Consider the following 26,063-nt stretch of genomic DNA (forward strand, 5'->3'; position numbering starts at 1 on the left):
ATAGAAAAAGTAAGTCTGCATTACAGATCAATAATACATAAATTGTTTGTAAAAATATATATATTTTTGCTAGCACAGATTTCTATATTGTATTACACTATTGCTAACTGGGAGTAAGATAATTCAAGTCAAATCAGTATTACATGCCCATGTATTTATTTACTTGCAATATTGACACAACATATTGAATCGAATCGTTGACTTGATCATTATAATCAAATTCAATCATGAGACCAGTGACGATTTACACCCATACTTGCAAAGTAGTTTTGTAATAAGTGAGATAAAGTATATTAATAAAATAATAATAATAAAAAAAATCTCAACCTGGAACATGTTATCATCACTGTTTCTGTCACTCTTAGCAGAGCCGCTCGGTTTGGAGGTCTCTCCGCTTTTCTGCTTTTTTGCAGGCTTCTCAGGAGCGCTGGCCTTCTTTCTTTTGGCCTTTGGTGAAAATAAGGACACACATTTAAGAACTAAATCAGAACTAAAAATTACTATATATAGTTTCCAACTGCAAAGGCTACATTAATTGTGATGCATTCGTGTAAATCCATGTTCATACCTTTGTTTCTGTATCACTGTCTGAATCACTGCCAGAAGAGGAAGACAGCACTTCTTTAGTCTTAGGCATGCTGCTGAACACAAACAAGAATCATTTTTATGTAAACATTATTCAACAACACTGCCCCCATATGGCCACTTAAAGAACCTAACAATCATCTTAAAAACCATGGACATTTCTGTTGTCAATATACATGTTCCAAGGCTTAATCAGCTTTAATGAAAAGCAATCTCAACAAAATAATTATTTTTTATATCCTTATCCAACAGTCACAAACATTTAAAGAATCTGTGTAAATTCATTAGTCAAAGGTGTGAGAACCCCTGTTTTATAATATATATAATCTCTATTCACCAAATGGGCCCGTGGTGTGAAAACATGTGCTTTATACTACCTGCTATATTAACATTACAGAACTTAATGGAATTATCTTCTAATTGCCTTCCAACCAAAATTTAATTTAAACGTAAAGAAATGCTAGAAAAAAGGTTCATTAAAATAATACAAAAATCATGAAATAACAACAAATGCCATATATCTATATAATTTGTCATCACTGCACAAGTGTTACACAATGTTGCTTCTATGCAACAAAAAAAAAAAAAAAAAAAAAAAAAAAATCACAAGTGATTACTATACAGATAATTTATCTGACACCAAATTATTTAAAATGTTTACTTATTAATAGTAATGGTTCAACTACTAACTATTAATAATCATATTGTAATGGGTGAAATCTGAGGGCAGGCACTGTAAACAGTTTCTTGAGATTTTTAAAGATTTTATTGAATTTCGAGACCTTCTCTGACCTGGAATCCAATCATAAGATTCACTGATATTCCCAGGGTTTGCATTATTACTATGGGAATATGAGGTTTATTTTAACGAGTCGACCAATATTGGTTCTTAAAAAGTACTGAAGTAAACATTCTAAAACCACATGCAACCACTGATCTATATAGATCAGTGCATGCAACACACATTTCCTAGCTCTAACATGCGCCATAGAGACACGATTTTCAATGTTTCTTAATCTAGCCTAACGTTACTTGAATTTTGCATAGATTTTTAAAAGCTGTCAGAACTATAGCTGCGCATCCCTTCCGTTTCGCCGATCGCAGAGTAATTTCGAGAGGATTGTCATCTTGGTGATCCAAGATGAAGCAAGAGAGAGTTGAGGCTTCCCCGATCAATAATGCCTTCGCTTCAGCGATTTGCTTTCACATACGGGGACGGACGACATCAAATTGCTTTATTGGGTTTGTTCAAACAAGACTAACTGCTGTAGTTCAAACACCGGCGAGTATAGCGGGGCTGATCAAGGGCCTTGCATCCCAAATCTAAGGTGGAAAAATAGGCCCTGAATGACACATGCCGTTTTTGTATGATTGGTCTTTATATCATTTTTCATGTTTGTGCGTTCATTTATCAAGTGCATATCTAAAAGTGACGGTTTACTATTCGCTTTTATATTAATTGAATAGGACTTACGTTTACGTAGTGCAGTGGGTTGTAACAGTCAGTCACGCTTAGCGGCGGGAAGTCGAGGAATCGAGAACCAACCAAAAGGCTAATAACGTCTTAGAGGGCATTGTGGGAAATGTAGTTCTCATTGATCCTTCAGACCGGTGTCATGAGAAATCGAGTCCTCCCATGCTCCCCCCGCCCCAGGAATTGGGTCTCCTTTAGGACCCAGGCGGTAATGCCTGAAAAAAAGTTGTTGTCACGGTGTCTCGACTAATCATTACCTATTTAACTATTGTATGATGTTTATTAGGCTACATTAAGTGCACAAACAACGTGCTTGAAATATAAAACGAATGCCTGTGTATTGTACAATAAAACAAACTGGAAAACAACCATGCCTAACAATTTTTTTTTTAATATAAGGATTGTTGCAACGTACTATGTAATGCTAAGTAATTTAATATTAATTTTACACAACAATTGTAATGTGGTATAGTATATAATACTACTAGCATATAATAATTTTTTTCATAAATATATAATGCTTTTACATACAAATATCATTAATTTGAAACATGTAATTGGAAACTAAATTGGAAGCAAAAAACATACCTAATATAAGCTAAGATAGCAGACTAATCGGGTATATGCTATGATAGACTAGTACATAAGCTAACTAAAAAACAGTAAGAACGAGAAATGCTTGATTTCACAACCTATAGCTTCTGTTATATGCTAGTATATGAACCATGTAATTTAAAAGACATTAATGGTCATTGTAACGCATTTCAAACAATATAGATCATAGCCTAATGTAATTCTGCAGAATTTGTAATGCAGGTGCTAAAAATACTATTATTTTGCTATAAAAGACCATCAAAAGTCAGTTGAACCAATGGGATCACTCGGGCATCCTAAAGGAGACCCGATTCCTGGGGGGGGGGGGGGGGGGGGTAATCGATTTCTCACCACACTTGGACGTTTGTCAATGTCTCTCACAAGAAGGCGAGAGAGTTTTAAAGTAATGCTGTTGATGAAACTCATAATTTATTTTGCTATGATTGTTCGGCTGTTATAAAAGTCATACCCAGAAGTTGGATTATGGTGGGAAAATAACAAATCTGGGTTTTATAACTCTTATGTTATGTGTGGGGATACACTTTCAATGCTTAAAGTCACCATGAAATATTTTTTTATTATTATTATATTTATGGATATAAGTATTTATTATAAATGATTTGTCTTATTCACGTGCCCTTGAAATCTTCCCCTTCAGCTTGCAATGACATCTAGATGCATTCACACCATGTCATAATTATGAGATTGTAAAAAGCGCTCACGTCCTCGTAGAACTCGTTATTACAACTTGTAAACTGGGAATGACTGCTGCACCTCCTGACTGCTGCAGATTCATATTGGCTTTGATAGTGTTGCCATAGAAACACATAATTAGGAGTCTGAGGCCATGAACGGTAGAATGTCACGTGTTGTCTTCTTGTAAAAATGCAATTATGACATGGCTTGCCCTGAACTAAAGACTTTATATAGCTGTGCCCCAGTTCAGAGGCTGCATCTTTCGAAGGCTGCGAAGGTCGGACCGAGCATTGTTGAATGGGACAGTCTAGCCTAGAGAGGATTGTTCTTGTTTTTTGGGGGATTTTTTTATTTAAATTTGAATCATTAGATATTTGAGTAAGTTGAAACCCAATACTTCCATTTAAAAGTGTAATTCGGCATTTTCTCTCAAAACATCTTCTCGTCACTTGCGCGCATTGAATCCTGGCAAGGCCGCGAAGGATCCATCTGTCATGCCCTAACGAAGGAAGGATGCATTTGGAGGACCCATTTGAATGTCCGAAGGTTTGAGTGTCCGCAATCGCCCCCATACCCTCATTCACTATTCCCTACATTAGTCCACTAATAAAGTTCTCTTAAGAGAGTGAATGAAAACAAGTGAGCGAATTTGGACACTGGGTGTGCCGGAAAGTGCTGCCGCTTTTGCATAGTTTGTGCTTGCTGTTTAATTATTTAAAACCTAGCAAAATGGCAGCTACAGTAGCCTAAGATGAAAAGATTTATCTCGAACCCTGTCATGGAAAGTATGTACAAACTTTAATTAAACAATTTAATTATCAATTAAAAACAAATTTATACATTACAGCCACATTGGACCAGCGGTCTCGAAAATGGAGACAGCCTTCGAATGGGTGTAAGTGCAACAATTTGGCGGAATAAGTCCCAATCGCCAATCGCCGATTGATAAAGTCATCGCGTCACTGCGGCTGCTGTCAGAAGTTCCGGATGCTATAAAAACAGTCAGTGTTCTGAGATGCGCGCTTAGGACTGAACATGCGCATTAGCTGCTCCAGCATTAAAAATAAGCTTTTTAACGCTATTTGAATGAAATCAGATTTATGATACTGTTGTTGTCAGATTTCAAATATGAAATTTAATCGTAAGCTTGGTGAACAGCTTTGGAGAATTTGATATTTCTCCATTCAAAGAGGAGCTTTACTTGCATGACTGAACTCCCTGAAAGGCATTTCAAAGATGGCCGGAGAGTGAAATGGCTTGCATGAAAGGGACTTTTCCTGAACGCATGCTCTTCTCTGATGGTGTGTTCACTGGCGTGAGGGCGAGACAACCTGTCACTCACATGAGATCACAGCAATAGCAAACCACAACCATCCAATCAATTCCTAATGGACAAAATCAAGTCCCACCCAATTTTTTTTTCTTGTTTAAGCCGTTTCTCTTGGATATACATCACAGTAGGAAAGAAAACACTATCACAACTTCTGTTTCATGCTATAGCTTTAAACACTCTTTCCTGTTTGTTGGCATGCATGCAATACAAGCCTTTTTGTTGGCTACCTTCGTATTCTGTCTACAGAGAGAGCAATTTTCATACATATTTAATCAGCTCGGTATTTTTTTTAAATAATTGGTTGAGTGAATCCCTCACTCATAACAATAACACAAAATACATCTTGTACATGGAATAACATCCAAAAAAGTTTGCTTAATTGCAAAAAAAAAGAAAGAAAAAGGTGTTTGGTAGTGATGTTCCTTAAAGTTACACACAGATTTTCAGACTTTTTAACACATTTCCCTCAAAATGATGGTACCTATCTACAACGAAAGAGAGGCTATGAGAGACTATTTCCTGATCAAAAATGTAGGGATGTGGTTAAAATCAGTCTCAGCCAATGTACTAAAACACACACTGTTTCGGTAGTGACATGAAAATGCGGGATACATTTTTTTTACTTAAAATTTCATGATTTAAAAATAAAATATTATTATTAATATTATTATTTTTTACTTGACTTTTTAAAAGAAATCAAAAAGATATTTTTAAAAACAACAATGGAAAAAATTAAAAAAAAACTTTTCAATATCATTTTCACAAGTTGAAATTTAGGGGTTAGGGTTCGGGACAGCCACCTACCAATTTATATCAATTTATATTTATATCAATTGTGGGATTCAATAGATAATAAAAAGGATCTTAGTAAACATCTAGAATTTGAATACTTAAATGCTTTTTAAATGTGTTTTTTGGTTGTGGGACAGCAGTTTGCTCCAACTCTGTAGAATGGCCCATTTTTCGTTTCGTTTGCTTCCTATCACTTCCGAATCAAAAATCATAGATGTTTTGTTTAATGCCATTTACATGCTCGGAATTATCGTAAATACTAGTTTGCGTCCTCTCAAGTCAAAATGTGTAATCACGACTTCAGAAGTAGGAAGTAGGAAACTTCCGATTGCACGTGAAGGCAGAATAACAAATTGTAGTCAACGACCTTGAAACTGGATTTAAGAAAAACTACACTTCCCATCTATCGCAAGACCCAACGCGCATGAGCGGTAAGCGCCATATCCTGGTACGACCTTCTCATATAAAAAGGCAGGGTTACGAGTCAGAGTTCGTTAGAGAATAGGAAACCAATGATTCCCATATGTCCAGTAGTCTCCTTCACCTATGGTGAGTAAAATTGTGTTTTTAAAAGCACATTGAGATATCAGTGCGCGTTTCAAAAAGGGAGCGGATGTGTTTGGGATCATGTTACGGTTGTGCGGGGATCGTCGGCTTTCTGTCGTCGTAGTTTCCTGCGTGTTTTCTTCCTCCGCATGATACGGCTCTTCATCATGGTTGCCATTTCACACAGTCGCTTACCCTCCATGAATCTGTCTCTTTTTCAGTGCCCAGCCGGCTTGGTGAAGATGCCAAAATGGCCACCGGCAACTACTTTGGATTTACCCACGGTGCGGCGGCCCAGTACAGGTAAGGGCCACGATGTTTAATGGGGATTGCGCTGATGGTGGTGATGGTACAGTAATGGTGGGATTTGTCCCCGCTGCCTTTGTTGCTGGATTTGGGTGGAGGTGGGGGTAGGGGAGGGAGGCGATTGGCTATGCTTTATGCCTCGAGATAAACGGCTGGAGAGAAAATAATGCATTCTCACACGCATTTTACATACCCATGTTTATATATACTATAGTGTGATATTTGTCTTTTATTTTTATAGGGAGACGCGTTTAAATTTTTTATTCTGGGGAGCATTATAGGGAAAAATGTAATTACTGGACAAACTACAAATAAGAGGTTATAATACCGCTGTATAATTTAAAGCTATTTTTTTATATTAACATTCGGTGTTGTGACCAGCAGGTGCACAATTTAAACCGGTCATCATAGTTTAAAATAAACGGGTGTTATAATATAATATCTGTACATTTTAGTTATAAATGTAACATTTTTGGTTTGAAACTTTTGGCCGAGGTTCAGTAATACTTGTTTACGTTAATCCCTTCAGACTGGTTTGCCCCATGAACAGACACGACTCCTATCTCTGAGTTTATCTGCAACACGCGACGTTTTTTTGGATATTAACACTGTTGTGAACTCATTCTGATATTCACTTGTTTAGATAAACTGAGTTTAGTCCGAGCAGCCAAAATGAAGTAGACTGCAGCTGTCAGTCATCTCTCCTCCAGCTCTGCACTAGAGCAGCTCTGCGCATGCGCGTCCAGCTCAGCGCTTTTCTTTACACAAGTGTTTAAGACGGGAGCGCAAAAGGCAATTTTATGTGGTCGCGCCACGCTATTACAAAAACTGATTTGACACTTTATCGTCGTTAAACTAAAATTTAAGATTTAGCCGAATAAATTATAAATGTTGTGTGTGCTTCCGAAGGGCGATGTCTTGCGCCTCAAGGACCCTTTGAATGTCACTCCTGTCCTGATCCACTTTTTAAAGGGTTTAGTAGGCCTAGGTTGAGTTTTTTTCATTTTTCAGTTACTTGTTTTTAAGAGTAAATATACTATTCCTGTTTAGGTGTTTTGTCACTGCTCCATGTGTTGATGATTTATTTCTCATAAGCTGGATCATATTTCTGACCAGTTTTCCAAGGCCTTAGTGTTTGCTATTACATTGAGCTTGATGGCTTGACATTTTGGAAATAGTTGCAGTTTATACTTGGGTTAGACAAGTTGATTAATTTAGCTCTTCTAGATGCCTAGATTTTAGATGCCTTTGGTGTATGGTGTGTTATAGCTCGAGATGTGTGATTTCAGCTTTTAGACCGATTGACGATTAGAGCAAGAGAGAATTAGTATTCGGGTGACATTTTGTCTGCCTTTTATCAAGAAAATGCTGCACTAAATCATTTAATCCACTGATTTGATCTTCTACATGTATCTTCTGTCAAGCCAATGGATTTGGTGCATTAAGTCCAGCTATCAGAAAAGGCTATTATGAATTAATCGCCAATATAATGGCCCGGTTTCACAGACAGGGCTTAGTCCAAGTCAGTATTAGGCCTTAGTTCAATTAGGGCATTTAAGTAGCTTCTATAAACGTGTCTTAGAAAAAAACATTACTGGTGTGCATCTTGAGAAAAAACAATGGCACTGACATATTTTACGATATGTAAACTCTTTCAGACATGTTGCTTTCAGTTAAGACCGCTCAAATAATGCTTTTTACTCTAGGACTAGACTTAAAGTCGGCATGAAATCAAATTTGACAAATCTTCTTTTTTATATGTAATATTGTAGTGTTTATTATAAATTATTTATCTGTGCACTTCATTATTATTTTTTTTAAATTCATGTACCCTTATAATCTTTAATCAAATACATTACCCTCTCTTCTCTTTCGGTCACGTGCCATGGCGAAAGGGTGCGGCCAGAGCCGATGAGGGTGCGGCTATCGGTGTCTGTCTCGTTTCATATAAATATAGGCTGATTCCTGCCTGAAAATTTAGCTGCTCGTCCTCGTTCTCGTTGCCAGGCTCCTCAATTAAAAATCCTTCATGGGAGGGTAACGGTGGAGTCCGGTGGAGAGAAATCCTCCACATCTGAATGTAAACTGGCACTCAAATCTGCCTCCATTTTGTTTGCAACGCCCAACCTCCAACGATCCAATCAATTCCCGAAGGACGAAATCAAGCCCCGCCCTACTTTTTTTTCTTTTTTTTTTTTTTTCTTTTTTTTCTAATTTCAGAAGCCGTTTCACTCGGATATACGTCACAACAAGGAAAAAATGACAATCTCAACTTCCGTTTCATGCTGACTTTAAGCCTTCTCTGTGAAACTGGGGGAAAATGTTATGGAGCAAGTTGAATGCTAATGTGAACATCTCAAAATATCATATCTACAGAATTCTAAAGTTTTTCTTGTCATTTAAATACCTTTTTTTTTGTTTTTTGTTGTTTTTTACATATGCATGTATAATTAATCCTTGCATTTTAGATCTCGTGTCAACTTCCCAAGTGTATTTTGTCAGCTACCCTTATGTCTTATAGATATTAATTGCAATTGTTAATTTTATATTAAATAATTGCACATGCTTTAGTTCAGCACAGACGTTGGTAAGTTGGTAGACTATAAGCTGTCAGTGTTGTCATCCAAGACTCTGGTCCTCTCCTCTGCAGTCAGCAGCCGGCCGCTGGGGTAGCATACACCCATCCCACTACAGTGGCCAGCTATACTGTGCATCAAGCACCGGTGGCGGCGCACACTGTAGCGGCAGCATACGCCCCTACAGCCGCCACGGTTGCTGTTGCTAGGCCTGCACCAGTCGCTGTAGCAGCTGCGGCTACTGCTGCTGCTTATGCAGGATACCAGCCAGCCCACGCTGCCACGGATTACGGGTATGCGCAGAGACAGCAGGAGGTACCCCCACCACCACCTCCGGTCACCTCACAAAACTACCAGGTAAAAGAAAGGAGCAAATTTGCTTTTTACTTTTAGTTCTACTTTAGTACATTACTGTTCAAAAGTTTGTCAGCAAGATTAAAAATAAAATCTATTATTGGTTTTATCCTGAAAGGATTCATTACATTGATCAAAATTGACAGTAATGACACTTGCAATGTTACAAAAGATTTCCATTTCAGCTCTTTTGAACATTCTATTCATCAAAGAATCTTGAAAGTATTACTGTTTTCAAAAAAATATTAAGCAGCACAACTGTGTTGACACTGAGGACTGGAGTAATGGCTGCTGAAAATTCAGCTGTGTCATAATGGGAATAAAATACAATTTAAAATAGAAAAGTTATTTAAAATTAAAATAGGTTTACTGTATTTGATCAAATAAATGTAGCCTTGTGGAGCATAACTTTTAAAAACACTTGTCCATGTCCCTTTACTGTTGCAGGACTCCTATTCATATGTGCGTTCCACAGCTCCGGCTGTAGCATATGACAGTAAACAATACTACCAGCAACCTGTAGCTACACCTGCTGTGGCTGCTGCTGCAGCCCAGCCACAACAGACTGTGGCCGAATCCTACTATCAGACCGGTACGCTGGACACATCTTGGCATTTAAATGGAAAGAAATATTTTCATAGTTCTGTTTTTATCTTTGTAAATTCTCTCCTATCAGTTTATTTCCAAATGTGAAAAGCCTTCGTGTTCCATAAAAGCTTTAACATTGAGTTTATTTTATAATTATTTTTCCAATGCTATCTGAGGGCACAGAATAAAATCAATAATCTTCTTCAGGTCACCCTTTAAATGATCTGCATTGCAAAATATCCTTTACAACTTTGTTTTACTCCTCCCTCTAGCACCTAAAACTGGATACAGCCAAGGCGCCACTCCTTACACCCAGACCCAGCAAACGCGTCAGGTTACAACTATAAAGCCAGCCACCCCCAGCCCTGCCACCTCAACCTTCTCCATTTACCCAGTGTCCTCTGCCGTACAGCCGGCTGCAGCTGCCTCTGTAGTCCCATCATATTCTCAGAGTCCCACCTACAGCACCAATGCAGTCACATACTCTGGTAAGAATATCATGCTTCAATTCAAAGGCATTTGTGGGTTGTTGATCTGATATTATGAAATGTATACTGACCCCTGGAGACACCCAATTTCTCATTTAGGATTGTCACCAACAACTATTTTGGTGATATAGTTATCGGTTGATTATTTTGACGAGTAATTGGATAGTGTTTTTTTTTTATTTATTAAAAATAGACCTAAGGTAGGGGTGTAACAATACACGTATTCATATTGAACCGTTCTTTACGCATTACAAACTGAACGATACGGTGGCCGAGAGGTGCAAAACAAATCGCAATAATGAAAACACAATAACAAATCCAAAAACAAAACTACAAATTATAAACACAATGGCAAGTCTAAAAACAAATTAACAAATAGAATGATGCGTTTTATTTGTTGTTTTTTTTCCCTGCTGGTGCGGACCAATATTTTGTTAGCAGTTGCGCTGGTGTGACCACCCAACATCAAATGGCAAACATAATGAAAGCAGAACGAAACTGCGCTACTCATTTGTGCTTCACGGACCGTTTATCAGTTTGGACCAATGTTAGTGCAAATTGAGCCGATCTTGATCAAGCGACACTGTTACTACACCGTGCTAAGTGATCCATTAAAGAAGGCATTTGAATTCGCCACAGAAATGATAACTTTGCTGTGAGATCTAGTGAGAAGCATTCAACTTTCTCCGTTATTAAATTTTTTATATATATATAAATATAAATAAATAAATAAAATAAAAAAAAATTTTATGCTTTTGAATTATTATTTCAACATTAACATTTGAGGGCAGCATTTTTATTCATAATGTGGAGCCTTGCAAACTTAAAATAAAACTACCCATGGTCATTTCTGTAAGTTAAGTCTATTTATTACAAGGTATTTGTCAGTAATAGTCAAAATGGTGGAAAATGTGAATAACTGCGCTGCAGGTTGATTTCAGGTGTGCCCCTAAATTTTCTGCTTGTCCGTCTAAAATTTTCAAAAGTCTGGAGTCCTTTACTTGACAATAGGCTACATCAGTGGGAATACTTCAAACATGTCAACTCATTTACACTGACATCACCCCAGCGTGTCAATAAGTGGAACTAGACGAAAACAAGGAGAAACACACACACTACAAACTATCCCCGCAGCATTTGGAGGACATTCTCATCTTTCTGAATGCGCTGCTAAGACACCACAGAAGATGTTCAAGTATAGCTCCATCATTGTTCAAGTAAAAAAAGATCATACTTTATGATGTTAGTTTTAATAAATATATATTTTTTTAAAAATCAAGGCAATTTCTTTGGCATTTCTTTCTTTTTGCTGTATTGTACTGAACTGTGAATTTTGTGAACCATTACACCCCTAACCTAAGGTGAACAATAGCCTTTAAAATGCATATAACAATGCAACTATAATAATTGGTTCAAATAAAGTATCAGAAGCAAGTAAACGTATGGTTTTATTGAACAACACTGCTAAAATACTTAAAGGACATCGGCTTAGAAGGATATTGACTACGTATTATCCTGTTTTGGCGTAGGTTTATAAATGATTTGCATTACAAATTTGATGAGATGCCGCACGTTGCGTTCTCAGATGAATTTATAAGCAATCCAAACTCGCAGCATGCAGATATGAAGTTTAAGACAATCTCCACAAATGTAAATGACGATAGTAAAACCCAAAGCTCGTCAGACATTATATTTTTTACCAAATGTATGTTATTGGAAACCGAAACATACCCAATACTATAGAGACTGAGTTTATGTGGGGCAGCATTTACTGTGAACTCTGAGACTCGTGTGACCTGCATGTAATTTAATTTAGTCACAGTCTTTGTATGCACTTAAACATGCACTGAGGGTTCAACAGCCTAGGAGTTCACAATATATCACTGTTATGCACTATTTTAATATATCGTGCAGCCTTGGAAAACAGTCTAATAATTAGATTCATGGATTCTCGTCCATAGAATGCGCCACTTCTGGTATTTTGTCAGATAGTCAGCACAGATAAATTGCAATCGAGGATTTTTTTTTTTTTAAAACGAGTACTCCAATTAAATCGAGGAATCGTGACAGCCCTACTCAGCGATGCCAATCACAACACACTGGGCCAGTTAACCAATCACAGCACATTTCGTTTTTCGAAGGCTTCATCAAAAACGATGCGTTCATCCAGACTGGAGATGGAGAGGAGCTTTATGTAATATGTGATAATGTAGTAATGTAAAAAAAATTTCAACAATCAAGCATGAAAACATTCTAGTACACCCCAAAAACAAAATCAAGACTTCGTAAAAGGGCATAATAGGACCCCTTTAAAGGATGAGTAGCAACTTCAGCCAAATGCTTGATTAAAATCCAACTGAATGAAGTAAAATGCCTTTTCTAGTACACTCTAAAGTGTAAGTACAAGCATAAGTAATTTTTCATGCATCTTGCTCTCCAGTTATACTCTTAAATTTGATTCCAGCCTAATTTTGAGTAGCGTTCATTGACGAGGCTTCCCTCTCCACACCCGTCCGTATGTTTTAATACTGTATCAACCCCAAACCCATGAACTTGGTATTGCTAGTGTCATGCGCTACCAGTTGAGCCACCATATCTAGTTTTATAGATTTAAATTTCAAAATTACATTGCAATCCTATCAATCTCCAGTTGTGCTGTTGCCAATAATTGTTACTCTTTGTATATTCAGGAACGTCATACTCTGGCTATGAAGCTGCAGTGTATTCCGCTGCTTCCTCCTACTATCAACAGCAGCAACAGCAGCAGAAACAGGCGGCCGTCGCTGCAGCAGCCACTGCCGCATGGACCGGCAGCACTTTTACAAAGAAAACTCCCTTCCAGAACAAAACACTCAAACCGAAACAGCCCCCTAAACCACCACAGATACACTACTGTGATGTCTGCAAGATCAGTTGTGCTGGACCACAGGTATTTTATTATAATTAATGAATGTTTTTTTTTGTTGTTTGTGCTTGTTTCATGTGTAAAATGTGTAGGTGCCTTAAATTGGTTTTAATTTTTTCCTTAATTCTTTGTTCCATAAATTTATCGAACCATTTTCAAATTTAATTCATTTTCTTTCAGTCATCAAAAGCATAAACTGTCTTTTTCTAGTTTATTGCATTGGGATTTGAAAATTATCATAAGTACTTGCAGGTGTGCGAAGTTAATTGTTTGTTTATTTTTTTGTCAAACTACACAGCAGAGGTGTACTTTAAAAAAGGAAACATGGAGGAAAAATTGTGATTCCTTAACAGCTTCATTATAATTATTTCAAGTTTTTAAATGAAATGCTTGTGGAGTTAACTCTGAGCAGCTCTAGAGGTGAACTTCATATGGTCATGTCCTCGTATAGTGCACCGAAAACACAATGAGCATCTTTCATGTGATTAAGTCAAGTCCCCTTTATTTATATAGCGCTTTATACAATACAGATTTTCAAAGCAGATTTACAGTGTTTGTAGTAAGTGAAAACCACACCACTCATAACTAAAGGTCAGATACTTACATGAATTGTGGCACCTACTGTATATGTCTTATCGCCTATTTTTCAGACCTATAAGGAGCATCTGGAGGGTCAGAAGCACAAAAAGAAAGAAGCCGCGCTGAAAGTATCGCAGAGCAGCAGTAGCAGCAGTGGAGGCGGAAGCTCCGCCCGCGGCACACAGAATCAGCTACGCTGTGAGCTCTGTGATGTGTCCTGTACTGGGGCAGATGCCTACGCCGCACACATCAGAGGAGCCAAACACCAGAAGGTACATGACTCACTTTCTGATTTTAGCACCTAATAATCTGCTTTAGCCTGTTTTTGGCAGCTCTGTTTTAGAACACGTATAATTCTGGCTCTCCGTTGTAGAGAGGATCTCTTAGGGAGTCTGTCAGTTACAATGTACAACACAACGTTTTTTGAAGGGGAATAATGATGCGTTAGTACAAGCATACTAGATTATGTAATGCCAAGTTGTAATGAGTAAAAAGCTTCATAGCACTGGATTCTTTAAAAAAGTGGGTGGGATGTTTATTAAATCCGCCTAATATCTAATTGCATTCTGTTTCTATAGGTTGTGAAATTGCATACCAAGCTAGGAAAGCCAATACCATCCACCGAGCCCAGTGTTGTTTCCCAGTCCTCTACCTCCAGTACTGCAGCTCCTAATAAGACTACCAGCTCCAACATCAACAGCTCCACAAGCACATCGTCCAACCTCTCTGCTTCCTCTGTTTCTGCCTCTTACTTAAAATCTGGCAGCATGGTCAACAACATGGCTTCAGCTGCACAGGGCAAGAGTCCAGTGCCCAACAGTGTCTCGGTCAACAGCACCACTGTCAAGAAGGTCAACACACCCAAGATCAACTTTGTTGGTATGTCTTGAACAAATGTTATTTGTTCTTTGACTGATCCTATGGTACTTTTTTTTTTTTTATATATATTTATTTTTATTTTGTAAATAAGTATTTTTTTTTATTTTTTTTATTTAATTCTATTATTTTCTTTGCATGACCAAAACAGGTGGAAACAAATTACAGACCACTGCTGTTAAAAATGATGAATCCAAGATTGAGGGAGCTAAAACTGCACAGTCTGCTGTGTCTGCATCACCACCGGAAGGAAAGAATGAAACGCTTGACCCTCTGTCACCTCAGTCAGCACTTGCAGCCCTGCAGAGTGATGTTCAGCCCGTCGGACATGACTATGTAGAGGAGGTATCAGAAGAAAATTATTATAAGGAAAAGTTCCTATGTGGAAATGAAAGTAATTAAGTCATGTAGCCAAGTGCAAACAAAGGTGTTTTTTTGGTTTGTTTTTTAGGTAAGGAATGATGAAGGAAAGGTTATCCGGTTCCACTGCAAACTGTGTGAATGCAGTTTTAATGACCCAAATGCCAAGGAAATGCATTTGAAAGGAAGGAGACATCGACTGCAGTATAAGGTTAGTGGGTGATTTAGTGGGATTAGTTTGCTGTGATTCTTTGATTAATGCAGAAAAATCTAAATGGTTGTGATATTTCAGTGTAGCTGATTTGTTTGTTTTTTACCATTGTAGAAAAAGGTGAACCCAGATCTCCAGGTGGAAGTGAAACCTAGCATCCGAGCCAGGAAGATCCAAGAGGAAAAGATGAGGAAGCAGATGCAAAAGGAAGAGTATTGGAGAAGACGTGAAGAAGAGGAGCGCTGGAGGATGGAGATGAGGTGTGATGCTTTTTCTCCCTCTATGTCAGTATCTACATTTGAGAATTTTAAGAGGTCCTAAATATAATGTTTGTCCTCAGACGCTATGAAGAGGACATGTATTGGCGGCGTATGGAGGAAGAGCACCACTGGGATGAAAGACGCAGAATGCCTGATGGCGGTTATCCACAGGGTCCACCTGGACCTCCTGGTCTTCTTGGAGTGAGGCCTGGGATGCCCATTCCTCAACCACAAGGACCAGTGGTAAGTCCTGAAAACGGCCATGGAGATAAAATGTGCTGGATTTGCCAACACATGTGGCTTGTGTTTGACATACTCAAGATATATTGTACCTATAAAGGTGCAAGATATATATATTTAAAGGAATTAAATTTGATGCCTCCTGCTGAATAAATGTTATCAAGTTTAGGGCTGCCCCCGACTAAAGTTCTAGTCTACTAGTAGTCCTTAAATTAAGCCATTAGTTGTTTATGATATTAATTTAATTTTACTGGTATACTGGGGAGAGGGAGGTGGCAACAGAAAATGGTTTCAAAGAATATTATATGTGACACTGCTAACATTGTTCTACTTTACAGAGAAATACTAAACCATTTTTTGTCAACTTTCAACTTTCTGCTCAGAATTCTAGAAAAAAACGTATTCTTAATCTTATCAATTTTATAAATGGTTTTGCTGCTCAATATTTGTGGAAAAAAAGTAGTTTCTTGAGAACCAAATCAGCATTTTAGAATTGATTTCTGAAGGATCGTGTGACTAGTAGTGTAGTTGGCTGCAAAAAGGTCTACACAGATTTCCACAAATTTCTTTAAGGGACTGATAAATGAGATTCATTTTTTTTTCTTTTTTTTTTTTTTGTTGCACAAACGGATTGGTTGGTTGAAAACAATCCATATGGTCAAATGGCCCTTTCCTATCAAAAATTAGGAAGTTCTTGACTAAAATAAGTTGCATTAAACAGCTTAATTTTTTACTAGTATATCAGTTTTGAAGTGAATTTAGTTTTGTTGCATGTTTAGTCGTTTCTGTTTTTTTAAGAGAGAATCATCAGATTTTGCAAACATATATCTATTACTGAAATGTCAAACTTATTTGGTTTATAACATGTTTTTGTTGCAGCCTCCACGTCGCCCTGATTCTTCGGATGATCGTTATGTGATGACCAAACATGCAGCTATTTACCCATCTGAGGATGAGCTCCAGGCCATCCAGAAGATTGTATCAATCACTGAACGAGCACTTAAGCTTGTCTCTGACATCATTACTGACCAAGATACAACTGTAAAGGGCAACGAAGAGGACAAAGAAAAGAAAGAGCCTCCCAAAGACAGGTGGGAGAAGAGTGCTCTAATGTTTCTCAAAGCAGAGAGGAAAAAAAAGGCCAAAGCTATACATGACCTCTTGTGCATTGCAGGGTGCTGAAAGGAGTGATGCGAGTAGGTGTTCTTGCCAAGGGGCTGCTTCTGCGAGGAGACACGCATGTCAACCTGGTCCTCCTTTGTTCTGAGAAGCCAACCAAGAATCTGCTCACACGCATTGTGGAACATCTCCCTAAACAGCTCACGGTACTGGCTCAATGCAATGTAAACCGCAAAATATTAGATTTTTACCTGCAATATTTATTTCAAAGGCTTCAAAGGGTTAGTTTCCCCAAAAATGAAATTTGTCATTAATTACTCACCCTCATGGCGTTCCAAACCCGTAAGGCCTTTGTTCATCTTTGGAACACAAATTAAGATTATGAACTAACTAACCCTTTAAGGATGTAGAGTAACTGCACCACCTGTTATTGTAGGTCAAGGTTTGCCCAATCTTAAATAGATGGTTGACTTTTTCAACACTGCTAACCTATGTGTTTCTCAGATCGTAACACCGGAGAAATACGAGGTAAAAGGCTCCGTTCAAGAGGCTGCCATTATCCTTACCTCCTGCACTGAGTCCAAGATGCAAGTGACCATCACCCTCACCTCACCCGTCATCCGAGAGGAGAACCCCCGGGATGGAGGTTGGAAAAGACGTTGCTCACATTAACCGACTACCTTTCAGATTAATATTTTTATGCTGATTTTGATAACCTAAAGAGCCCATCTGTTGGCACTGTGGAGATGGAAGTAGATGTTAATACTGGCACAATTATGTTTGCACCTTTTGGACTTGGAGCATTTCATAAAAAATAAAAAAAAAGGTTTGAAAGTAGTAAATATTAAACCTGGTATGTGCTTGAGCTTGGCCGTACATAAGTGACCTACAGTTTTCCTTTAAAAGTTAACCCATTGAGGTAAAGTGCCTCTTTCTCTTTATTTATACTTTATTTCATTTTAAGCCTGTAATGTTCATACTATAACAGGATTGAAGCCAGTTCAAGTGGCTTCAAGTTGCTTTAGAGCCGAGTTCAACACTGCCAGGTTTTACCCAACCATCTCCGATGCCGGCAGTGGTGCTCCGGGTCCTCTCTTTGTAACACCTTTTCCAGTGCTCTTGAAGCTCTACCCAAAACAAGCATGATAAGTGTTTGCATTGTGTAAGTCTAGTTAGTCCCGGGTAAGATTCATTTTTGTTTCCTGTGTTCAAGGGGATTGTGTCCTATGCAAAATCATTTTCTTTCTCAGGGGGTCATAGAGTTTGTTCAGGGGTAATATTCTGTACAAAACTTAATTCCTGATTTAGTTCCTGAATAGAAATGGAATGTGTACCATGTCCCCACAGGAAACAAATCTTATTTTCGTCTGGTGGTGAAAATGTTCACCATTCTAAGGTCCCCTGTTCCAAAATGAAAGTGCTCCCCTGAGAGAAGCAATCCAAATATAGAGCTTGATAAATGGCAAAATTTGGCTTTCAAACAGGTGTTACTTTAATTCCTCCTTTAGATGAAAAAAAAAAAAAGTATGATTAAACAAAATGCCACATTTCCCCAAGTAGCAGATTTACCACCAATAACCCGTTTGTCTTTTTATATCCTTACAACGAAGAGTATTAGTTGGTAAGAAGTCGCTGAAAGTCTTTAATGCAGGCTTTGTGGCCATGCCACCATTCCTGTTTGGCTCCTTAGGGGAGTATCAGTCAGCTTTTGGGAAGAAGGCTTTGATAGAGGATTCTTTGGTTGGACCTGGGGTTTTACAGCCTTCGGTATAAATTGAGAAATGGGGGTTCTCCAAACCCAATCATGACAGGTATGCATGCAGTGATGTCCTAATCCTCTTGCTGGGAGCTTCATATTTTCTTGCCAGCACGCATTGCTGCCTTCATGTATACAAAGCTTTTCAAGTCCAGCCCAAAGCCTCCTTGCATTTTCAGCAAATTGTCTCCCATCTGAGGCTACGTCTACCAGCTCCGGAAGGATTTTTGACCAAGGTCCCCCTCCTGAATACCTTCAAACACTTTGCCACACCTACCATTGCCATGTTACTGTAGTGGGTTGCTACAAATACTCATCAGCTGTTAACATTACACATCTCCCTTGATACCCCTGTTTTACATCATCATGATTTACATATCGGGTACCATTTGTAGCCCATTATCTTTCCAATGTTTCTGGATCAGTACAGTGACTTTGTTTTTCAATGGAATTATTATTTCATAACATTATACCTCAAACCTCAATACTTATGTAGACATTGGAATCCACAATTTGTTGTTGCCCATAGCAAAAAAGAACTTTAGCCTCAACTGTTAAGTCAGCTGGTTAAAGATGGCAAGAGATAAGGGAATTGTACACTTCCCGAATACATTCAAATTGGACTTGTGGTTTAAAATTCCACATATGCAACACATCTGATACTAGAAAACTAGAGCAACCAATTTTTGGATTTTATTAGCATTAAAAAAACAACAAATTAATGTATCCTAAAGGTTTTTTCTACTATAAGGAATAAACAGGATGGTACGTAGTTGGCAAAATGGCACAATTTGAAGAGTTTTCCAAATTAATGTTTGTAAACCTATGTGATATGATATAAAATTACATAAGATGGATGTTTTAATGTGTGAATCTGCTATTAGTAGCAATTACGGATTGTGTCAGTATGACGACTTTTAGGCTAGTTCACTATATTTTAGCATTTGAAACTCATGCATTGTCATATTCCCATCAATTTCAAATGGTGGATTGCAGAGCATTGATTTGATGAGCCATAACTGATATGATCTTTATCAAGAGATTTATATTGCTAGTAATTATAGGTGTCATGCTCACTAAATGCAAAGTACCAAAAAAAATCATGAGTGCATTTCCTATTCTAATTAAAATCCTACATCGCTATGCCACATTCTCTAGTGTTTTCTCACCCGCTTCTATCCCTGAAAAAGGCCTTTTAATTCAGGACTCATCTGTTCCTATCCTGTTTCTTTCAACACCACATCACAGACTAAATAGAAGTGCATCCAATGGCAAGTGTAGCTGATCCATAATGTTGTTGAAAAGATCTGAAAGATTCTGCATATGGGGTGAAATGTGAAATACATATACAGGTTTTTACATTTTGAAAGATATATATGATCAGGAACAGACTGGTATGTGTGGCAATGTGTTCTTTGGCAGTCTCTCTGACCTGGTCAAACACCCATTCCTTACCACCATTTGACAATTCGATCCATTTTTAGATGTAACCTCGAGTATGGTGAAAGACCCAGCGGACGTCTTGGACAGGCAAAAATGCCTTGACGCTCTGGCTGCCCTACGCCACGCTAAGTGGTTCCAGGTTCGGAACATCATTTTACTTTCTTCTTGTAGCCTTATGAGATGTATTCCTTTTTATTTGTTCATTTAAGTTGTTTAGTCTTTTGTTTTTAAATTTTAAACCTCAAAGTTGATTTTTTTGGGAGGAAAAAGTGATACAAGGATGCAGTTTAAAATTTGGTGATTGATACTATATCTTTTCCATTTTGTTTTTGTATATATGAGCTGATTTGATCCTTACAAATTAAGCATCCTTGCATACATGTCATTTATTCATAAGTCTTATATTAAATACTTAGCATGTAAAATGATTCCATAAGGCTGCAGAATACCTTTGCATAAAGTGTCATCGATAAGAGCTTTCATGTTGAGCATTTGTTTTTTGTTTTTTTTTGTGATTTTTATTTATTTTTTCTTTTCTTTATTTTTGTTAATGATTTTTTTTCTTGGGAATAGGGATTGAGAGGAAAGGAATATCTGATTAGTTTACTGTGTTGCCATCTCCGCAAATACACAGGCAAAGTAAAGCAGATTTCCTTGACTGCTTCAGTTCCTATGCAACTACTCTTGCAAACTGATCTTTTGTAAAATGAAAGTATATGTTTGTGAAGTATTTGACAATTGAGGTCAAGGTTTACAAGATTACCAAGGAGTCATTCCAAGTGAATCTTGCAAACTTTGAACTCTTGTACTAATGGTGAGGTAAAATACTGCTGGGAATGGCAGCTTAAAAAAAAGTAAATTGGTCCAGCTGTTTTTAAACCAGTTAAAAGCTTCCATTGTGAACAGTAGTGTTGCACCTCTCTCTGAACTCTGCCATGTTGTATGTCTTTACTCCTGTGCATTAACTAATCTTGACTTCACTTCACTGCACTGAAGGCTAGGGCTAATGGGCTCCAGTCATGTGTCATTGTCATTCGAATACTGCGTGACCTGTGTCAGCGAGTACCCACCTGGTCTGCCTTTCCTAGCTGGGTGAGTAAAGACAGAAATACCTGGCCATTGATCATTTGCACATTTTTCTCCGTTCATGCATACAGTGGGGAGAACAAGTATTTGATACACTGCTGATTTTGCAGGTTTTCCCATTTACAAAGCATGTAGAAGTCTGTAATTTTTATCATAGGTACTCTTCAACTGTGATTGACGGAATCTAAAACAAAAATCCAGAAGTATTTAAGTAATTAATTTGCATTTTATTGCATGACAAAAGTATTTGATACATCAGAAAAGCAGAACTTAAGATTTGGTACAGAAACCTTTGTTTGCAATTACGTTTCCTGTAGTTCTTGACCAGGTTTGCTCACACACTGCAGCAGGGATTTTGGCCCACTCCTCCATACAGACCTTCTCCAGATCCTTCAGGTTTCGGGGCTGTCGCTGGGCAATACGGACTTTCAGCTCCCTCCAAATATTTTCTATTGGGTTCAGGTCTGGAGACTGGCTAGGCCACTCCAGGACCTTGAGATGCTTCTTACGGATCCACTCCTTAGTTGCCCTGGCTGTGTGTTTTGGGTCGTAGTCATGCTGGAAGACCCAGCCACGACCCATCTTCAATGCTCTTGCTGAGGGAAGGAGGTTGTTGGCCAAGATCTCGCAATACATGGCCCCATCCATCCTCCCCTCAATACGGTGCAGTCGTCCTGTCCCCTTTGCAGAAAAGCATCCCCAAAGAATGATGTTTCCACCTCATGCTTCACGGTTGGGATGGTGTTCTTGGGGTTGTACTCATCCTTCCTCCAAACACGGCGAGTGGAGCTTAGACCAAAAAGCTCTATTTTTGTCTCATCAGACCACATGACCTTCTCCCATTCCTCCTCTGGATCATCCAGATGGTCATTGGCAAACTTCAGACAGGCCTGGACATGCGCTGGCTTGAGCAGGGGGACCTTGTGTGCGCTGCAGGATTTTAATCCATGACGGCGTAGTGTTACTAATGGTTTTCTTTGAGATGGTGGTCCCAGCTCTCTTCAGGTCATTGACCAGGTCCTGCCGTGTAGTTCTGGGCTGATCCCTCACCTTCCTCATGATCATTGATGCCCCACAAGGTGAGATCTTGCATGGTGCCCCAGACCGAGTGAGATTGACCGTCATCTTGAACTTCTTCCATTTTCTAATAATTGCGCCAACAGGTGTTGCCTTCTCACCAAGCTGCTTGCCTATTGTCCTGTAGCCCATCCCAGCCTTGTGCAGGTCTACAATTTTATCCCTGATAAAATTGATTGAGTGTGTGGACAGGTGTCTTTTTATACAGGTAACGAGTTCAAACAGGTGCAGTTAATACAGGTAATGAGTGGAGAACAGGAGGGCTTCTTAAAGAAAAACTAACAGGTCTGTGAGAGCCAGAATTCTTACTGGTTGGTAGGTGATCAAATTCTTATGTCATGCAATAAAATGCAAATTAATTACTTAAAAATCATACAATGTGATTTTATGGATTTTTGTTTTAGATTCCGTCACTCATAGTTGAAGAGTACCTATGATAAAAATTACAGACTTCTACATGCTTTGTAAGTAGGAAAACCTGCAAAATCGGCAGTGTATCAAATACTTGTTCTCCTCACTGTAGTTACACAGTGTTGGGGATTAGACGCTTAAAAGTATGGTCACATTTGTGAAATTTTGCAGGTAAAAGAAGGTCCTTTTTTCTATTGTCAATAGTGTAATAAACGAGTTCCTTTCAAACCAAGCAGGTCTGTGAATCCGTGTGACCAACTTGAACCAGTTGCGAAATCTGCAGGTGGTAATCTTTAACCCTCATGCAAAAAATCCTGATTGTGTGGATTCATATGAATTTTAATGACAAATGTGACCACACTTTAACATGACCGCAGGTGTTTTTAAAATGGTGTAGTTTTTCCAGTGATGGACACAGCATATCACAATGCTAAGTTGCTGTTGACTCCTGTTTCGCTGGCATTAACACAATGCATAGATCTGTTCCTGTCTACATTACTCACGATTTCATACGTTACTGAAAAGCAAGCTTGGAAAGCTATCCCATGTAGTGTGAGGCCTTTCCTACAACCACCATGTTAAGTTCTGAATATTTTAAGGGATTGTTTCTCCCCAGTTTTATTCCCTCCTTTATACAGTCCTTGGTGTAGCTTTGTTACTTGTAATTTAGCATCCCTAAGACTGTTGCTATAGAGCCACAGTACTGCAGAGTTTTGCTTCCTCCCTAATCAAACACACCTGAACAAGCTAATCGAGGTCTGAAGGGTTACTAGAATACTACAGGCAGGTGAACTTTTATCAGGGTTGGAGCAAAAAACTGCGGGACTGGCTCTCCAGGACTGACGTTCACCACCCCTGCTATAGAGGTTGTAAAAGCACAATGCTACACTTCAGTCCTACTTAATTTGACCATTCTCCTGTCTTCCTCTTATGAGTAAACTGCTGCTTAATACGCCATTTTAAGAGCAAGTGTTTGATATTGTGGATTTTATTAAGTGACTGTTGACTTTTCCAAGGCTATGGAGTTGCTGGTGGAGAAGGCCATCAGCAGTGCCTCTGGACCAATGAGCCCTGGAGATGCTCTGCGACGAGTCTTTGAATGTATTTCCTCAGGCATTCTGCTGTCTGGTAAGAGGGCCCTCTGATAATATCTGTAGCTTTTATGTTGATAGTCAGAAAATTTAAGTCGTTTTATGTAATCACTTTTTTTTTTTTCTCCATTGCATAAAATGAAAATGTGGGATGCATTAATTTACTGACAGCTTAATCATATTGTTGCATAAAAATTCAACTTGAGAATCTAGGTGCTTAATTCAACATGCTCTCTGGCTTGTATGCCTTTCCTTGTAATGCAGGTGCTCCAGGATTGATAGACCCCTGTGAGAAGAATCCAACAGATACACTGGCTAGCATGGAAGAGCAGCAGAGAGAGGACATAACGTCAAGCGCTCAGGTGGAGTACACAGTAACTGCTTTGAAGAATATTTTCATCATGCATTGACTCCATTTAAAAATATTTTTAAATGTATTTTGACAATTATTGTATAATTATGCATGCAGTTATGGTCTCGTATTAATCGAGAGGTACATACATTTTTTTCAGTTTGTGTATTGACCAGCCGCTTTCTCCACAGTTTGCCTTGAGGCTTCTGGCGTTCCGTCAGATTCACAAGGTTCTGGGTATGGACCCCCTGCCCCAGATGAACTCACGCTTCAACGTACGAAATAACCGCAAGAGGCGTCGCGATAACAGTGATGGCACTGATGGATTTGAAGCAGAAGGAAAGAAGGACAAGAAGGACTACGAGGGGTTCTGAAGTGCACTACAGTACAACTAGCCCTGTTCACCCTGCACCCGTTTCAAATTCTGTTTATTCCTGGTATACAAAATGCTATTTCTGTTGATCTCTGTGCATGCCGATTATATATTTTTAAGAACTAGTAAAACCCGATTATGGCCACTTGGGGAAATGCCAGGCTTTATTTCCTTGACACAGACTCTAGCCCATCTCAGTTGTTTAGTCTGGTGTCTTGGTTTAAAGATTGGAGATGCGCACAATCTAGAGAAGTTGAGCCTAAGTTCATGCTCCTTTTAGCACATTGGATGTGATCTTTCCCCATATTTGGATCTCTTATGAGTTTCAGGCTAGGCATTTCTAGAAGTTTGAGCTGCGCACTTATGTCCATGTGGAACAGATTCTTTAAAGTCCATCTTATCCTTCCAGTTACACATGTAAAGTAACTTTGACAATGGCTTCCTTGGCATTGCAATAAATTGTTTAGGTGTTTTCGTAATTTATTTTGTTTAGAGACATTCCTCTTAAAAACGCAAGATCAAAGATAAGATGGTTGATTTATGCAACTGGTTCGTCCTGTTGTGATGAATGTGATAACTTTGACTGGACGTGGATTTATACAAGCATGTATTTTCCATTGCTAGTAAATTCTGAAGGCTGGGTTGGCTTTTAACCATTTGTAAATTTGTCATTGGCTAACTAATGTCCTTGAAACCTCTCTAGGACCTCATTCCTTCTATATGCTTGCAAGTGATGTAAAGCTGCACTTGTCCCGAAGTTAGGCTGTAAGTTTGCTGATAGCTGTGCCTCTGTGGTGTAGCTCTCACATTTCTCAAGACACCAACCGTTGAAATCAGACCTGGGCCAAATACCAGAAGTATCTACCAATTGTAAAATTTAAGGAATCTTGAGTTACAGGCCCATTTCAGATTAGTTATTCACTCAAGGAAGTATTCAAACGGTGATCATTTGGAGTGTTTTAAGGTCTAAGACTTTTTTGTTTTTCCTATCGATCTTGTAATTGACCCAGGTCTGCCTGTGTTTTGTGTTCATATTATTGTAAACCCTAAATGTATCTGTAAATGTGATCATATAAGTGTATGATCTCTAATATATGATCATTTAAAAAGCCTGTATCTAATCTTGCAATAGATCTTCAAAACAAATGCCTGTATGGTTTTAAAGCACAGGAATGTTGTTTTTTTTTAATGTTTTGTTTTTATGGATTTTGTTTTACTGGTTTATAGATGTGTAGTTGCTTGCTGTTAATTTTGATTTCTGGTTCGAGTTTGTTGACGGGAGGAACAAAAGTGAAATATCTGTGTTGTAACTGCAGATTGATGTAGACTTAACCTTTGATGCTTGTCATTCACTGTCAAGGTACTACTACAATGCTTATAATAAAAACATTTCTGAAATTATTATACATTCTATGAAATATAACTGAAATACATGTAGAATCATATTCAACCAGAAGTTTTAGTTTGGTTTATCTTTATTGGTTTTGTTTGCTTTGATATTTCAGAATGTTACTCACAGATTAAAGGATTCAAATCTAGATCATTTTGTGTATTACTTCTAGATTGCCACACAGGTGCTTGGTTATCTTTCC

General features: G+C 38.3%; 2 protein-coding genes across 4 annotated transcripts in view; one reads left to right on the plus strand and one right to left on the minus strand.

The window, feature by feature from the left end:
• Nucleotides 1–2,217, minus strand: part of sub1b (SUB1 regulator of transcription b) — a 6,476-nt gene extending 4,259 nt beyond the window's left edge. The window contains exons 1-3 of one of the 2 annotated variants that reach the window (XM_079873205.1): nucleotides 2,060–2,217; nucleotides 569–641; nucleotides 328–447 (exon numbers count right to left, since the gene is read on the minus strand). In XM_079873205.1, the coding sequence (XP_079729331.1) occupies nucleotides 328–447; nucleotides 569–637 (189 nt within the window). In that variant the 5' untranslated portion in view covers nucleotides 638–641; nucleotides 2,060–2,217. The remainder of the gene's footprint in view (nucleotides 1–327; nucleotides 448–568; nucleotides 642–2,059) is intronic. The other variant, XM_079873204.1, reaches the window with a different exon arrangement.
• Nucleotides 2,218–5,911: 3,694 nt separating this feature from the next.
• On the plus strand, nucleotides 5,912–25,869 carry zfr (zinc finger RNA binding protein). Of its 2 annotated transcripts, XM_079873185.1 has the most exons (20): nucleotides 5,912–6,023; nucleotides 6,242–6,323; nucleotides 8,977–9,259; nucleotides 9,704–9,848; nucleotides 10,117–10,332; nucleotides 13,023–13,261; nucleotides 13,888–14,088; nucleotides 14,395–14,695; nucleotides 14,844–15,037; nucleotides 15,144–15,263; nucleotides 15,378–15,523; nucleotides 15,604–15,766; nucleotides 16,643–16,854; nucleotides 16,938–17,088; nucleotides 17,387–17,528; nucleotides 20,123–20,220; nucleotides 21,078–21,173; nucleotides 23,672–23,783; nucleotides 24,011–24,108; nucleotides 24,290–25,869. In XM_079873185.1, the coding sequence occupies exons 1-20, from the start codon at nucleotides 5,987–5,989 to the stop codon at nucleotides 24,470–24,472; spliced, it is 3,219 nt and encodes a 1,072-aa protein (XP_079729311.1). In that variant the 5' UTR covers nucleotides 5,912–5,986; the 3' UTR covers nucleotides 24,473–25,869. The 2 variants fall into 2 exon arrangements, 1 of the variants encoding a protein (XP_079729311.1); XR_013821426.1 differs by lacking the exon at nucleotides 20,123–20,220.
• The last annotated feature ends 194 nt before the right edge of the window (nucleotides 25,870–26,063 follow it).

Source organism: Squalius cephalus (assembly GCF_949319135.1).
Source record: "Squalius cephalus genome assembly, chromosome: 5".
NCBI classification, from domain to species: Eukaryota; Metazoa; Chordata; class Actinopteri; order Cypriniformes; family Leuciscidae; genus Squalius; species Squalius cephalus.

What these genes read in the sequence shown, in the direction of transcription:
- zfr (XM_079873185.1), top strand. Translation starts at nt 5,987, where the DNA reads ATGATTCCCATATGTCCAGTAGTCTCCTTCACCTATG. An exon ending in GACATCGACTGCAGTATAAG is followed by an intron (nt 15,264 to 15,377) that starts GTTAGTGGGTGA and finishes TTACCATTGTAG; the next exon opens with AAAAAGGTGAACCCAGATCT. An exon ending in CTCAACCACAAGGACCAGTG is followed by an intron (nt 15,767 to 16,642) that starts GTAAGTCCTGAA and finishes TTTTTGTTGCAG; the next exon opens with CCTCCACGTCGCCCTGATTC.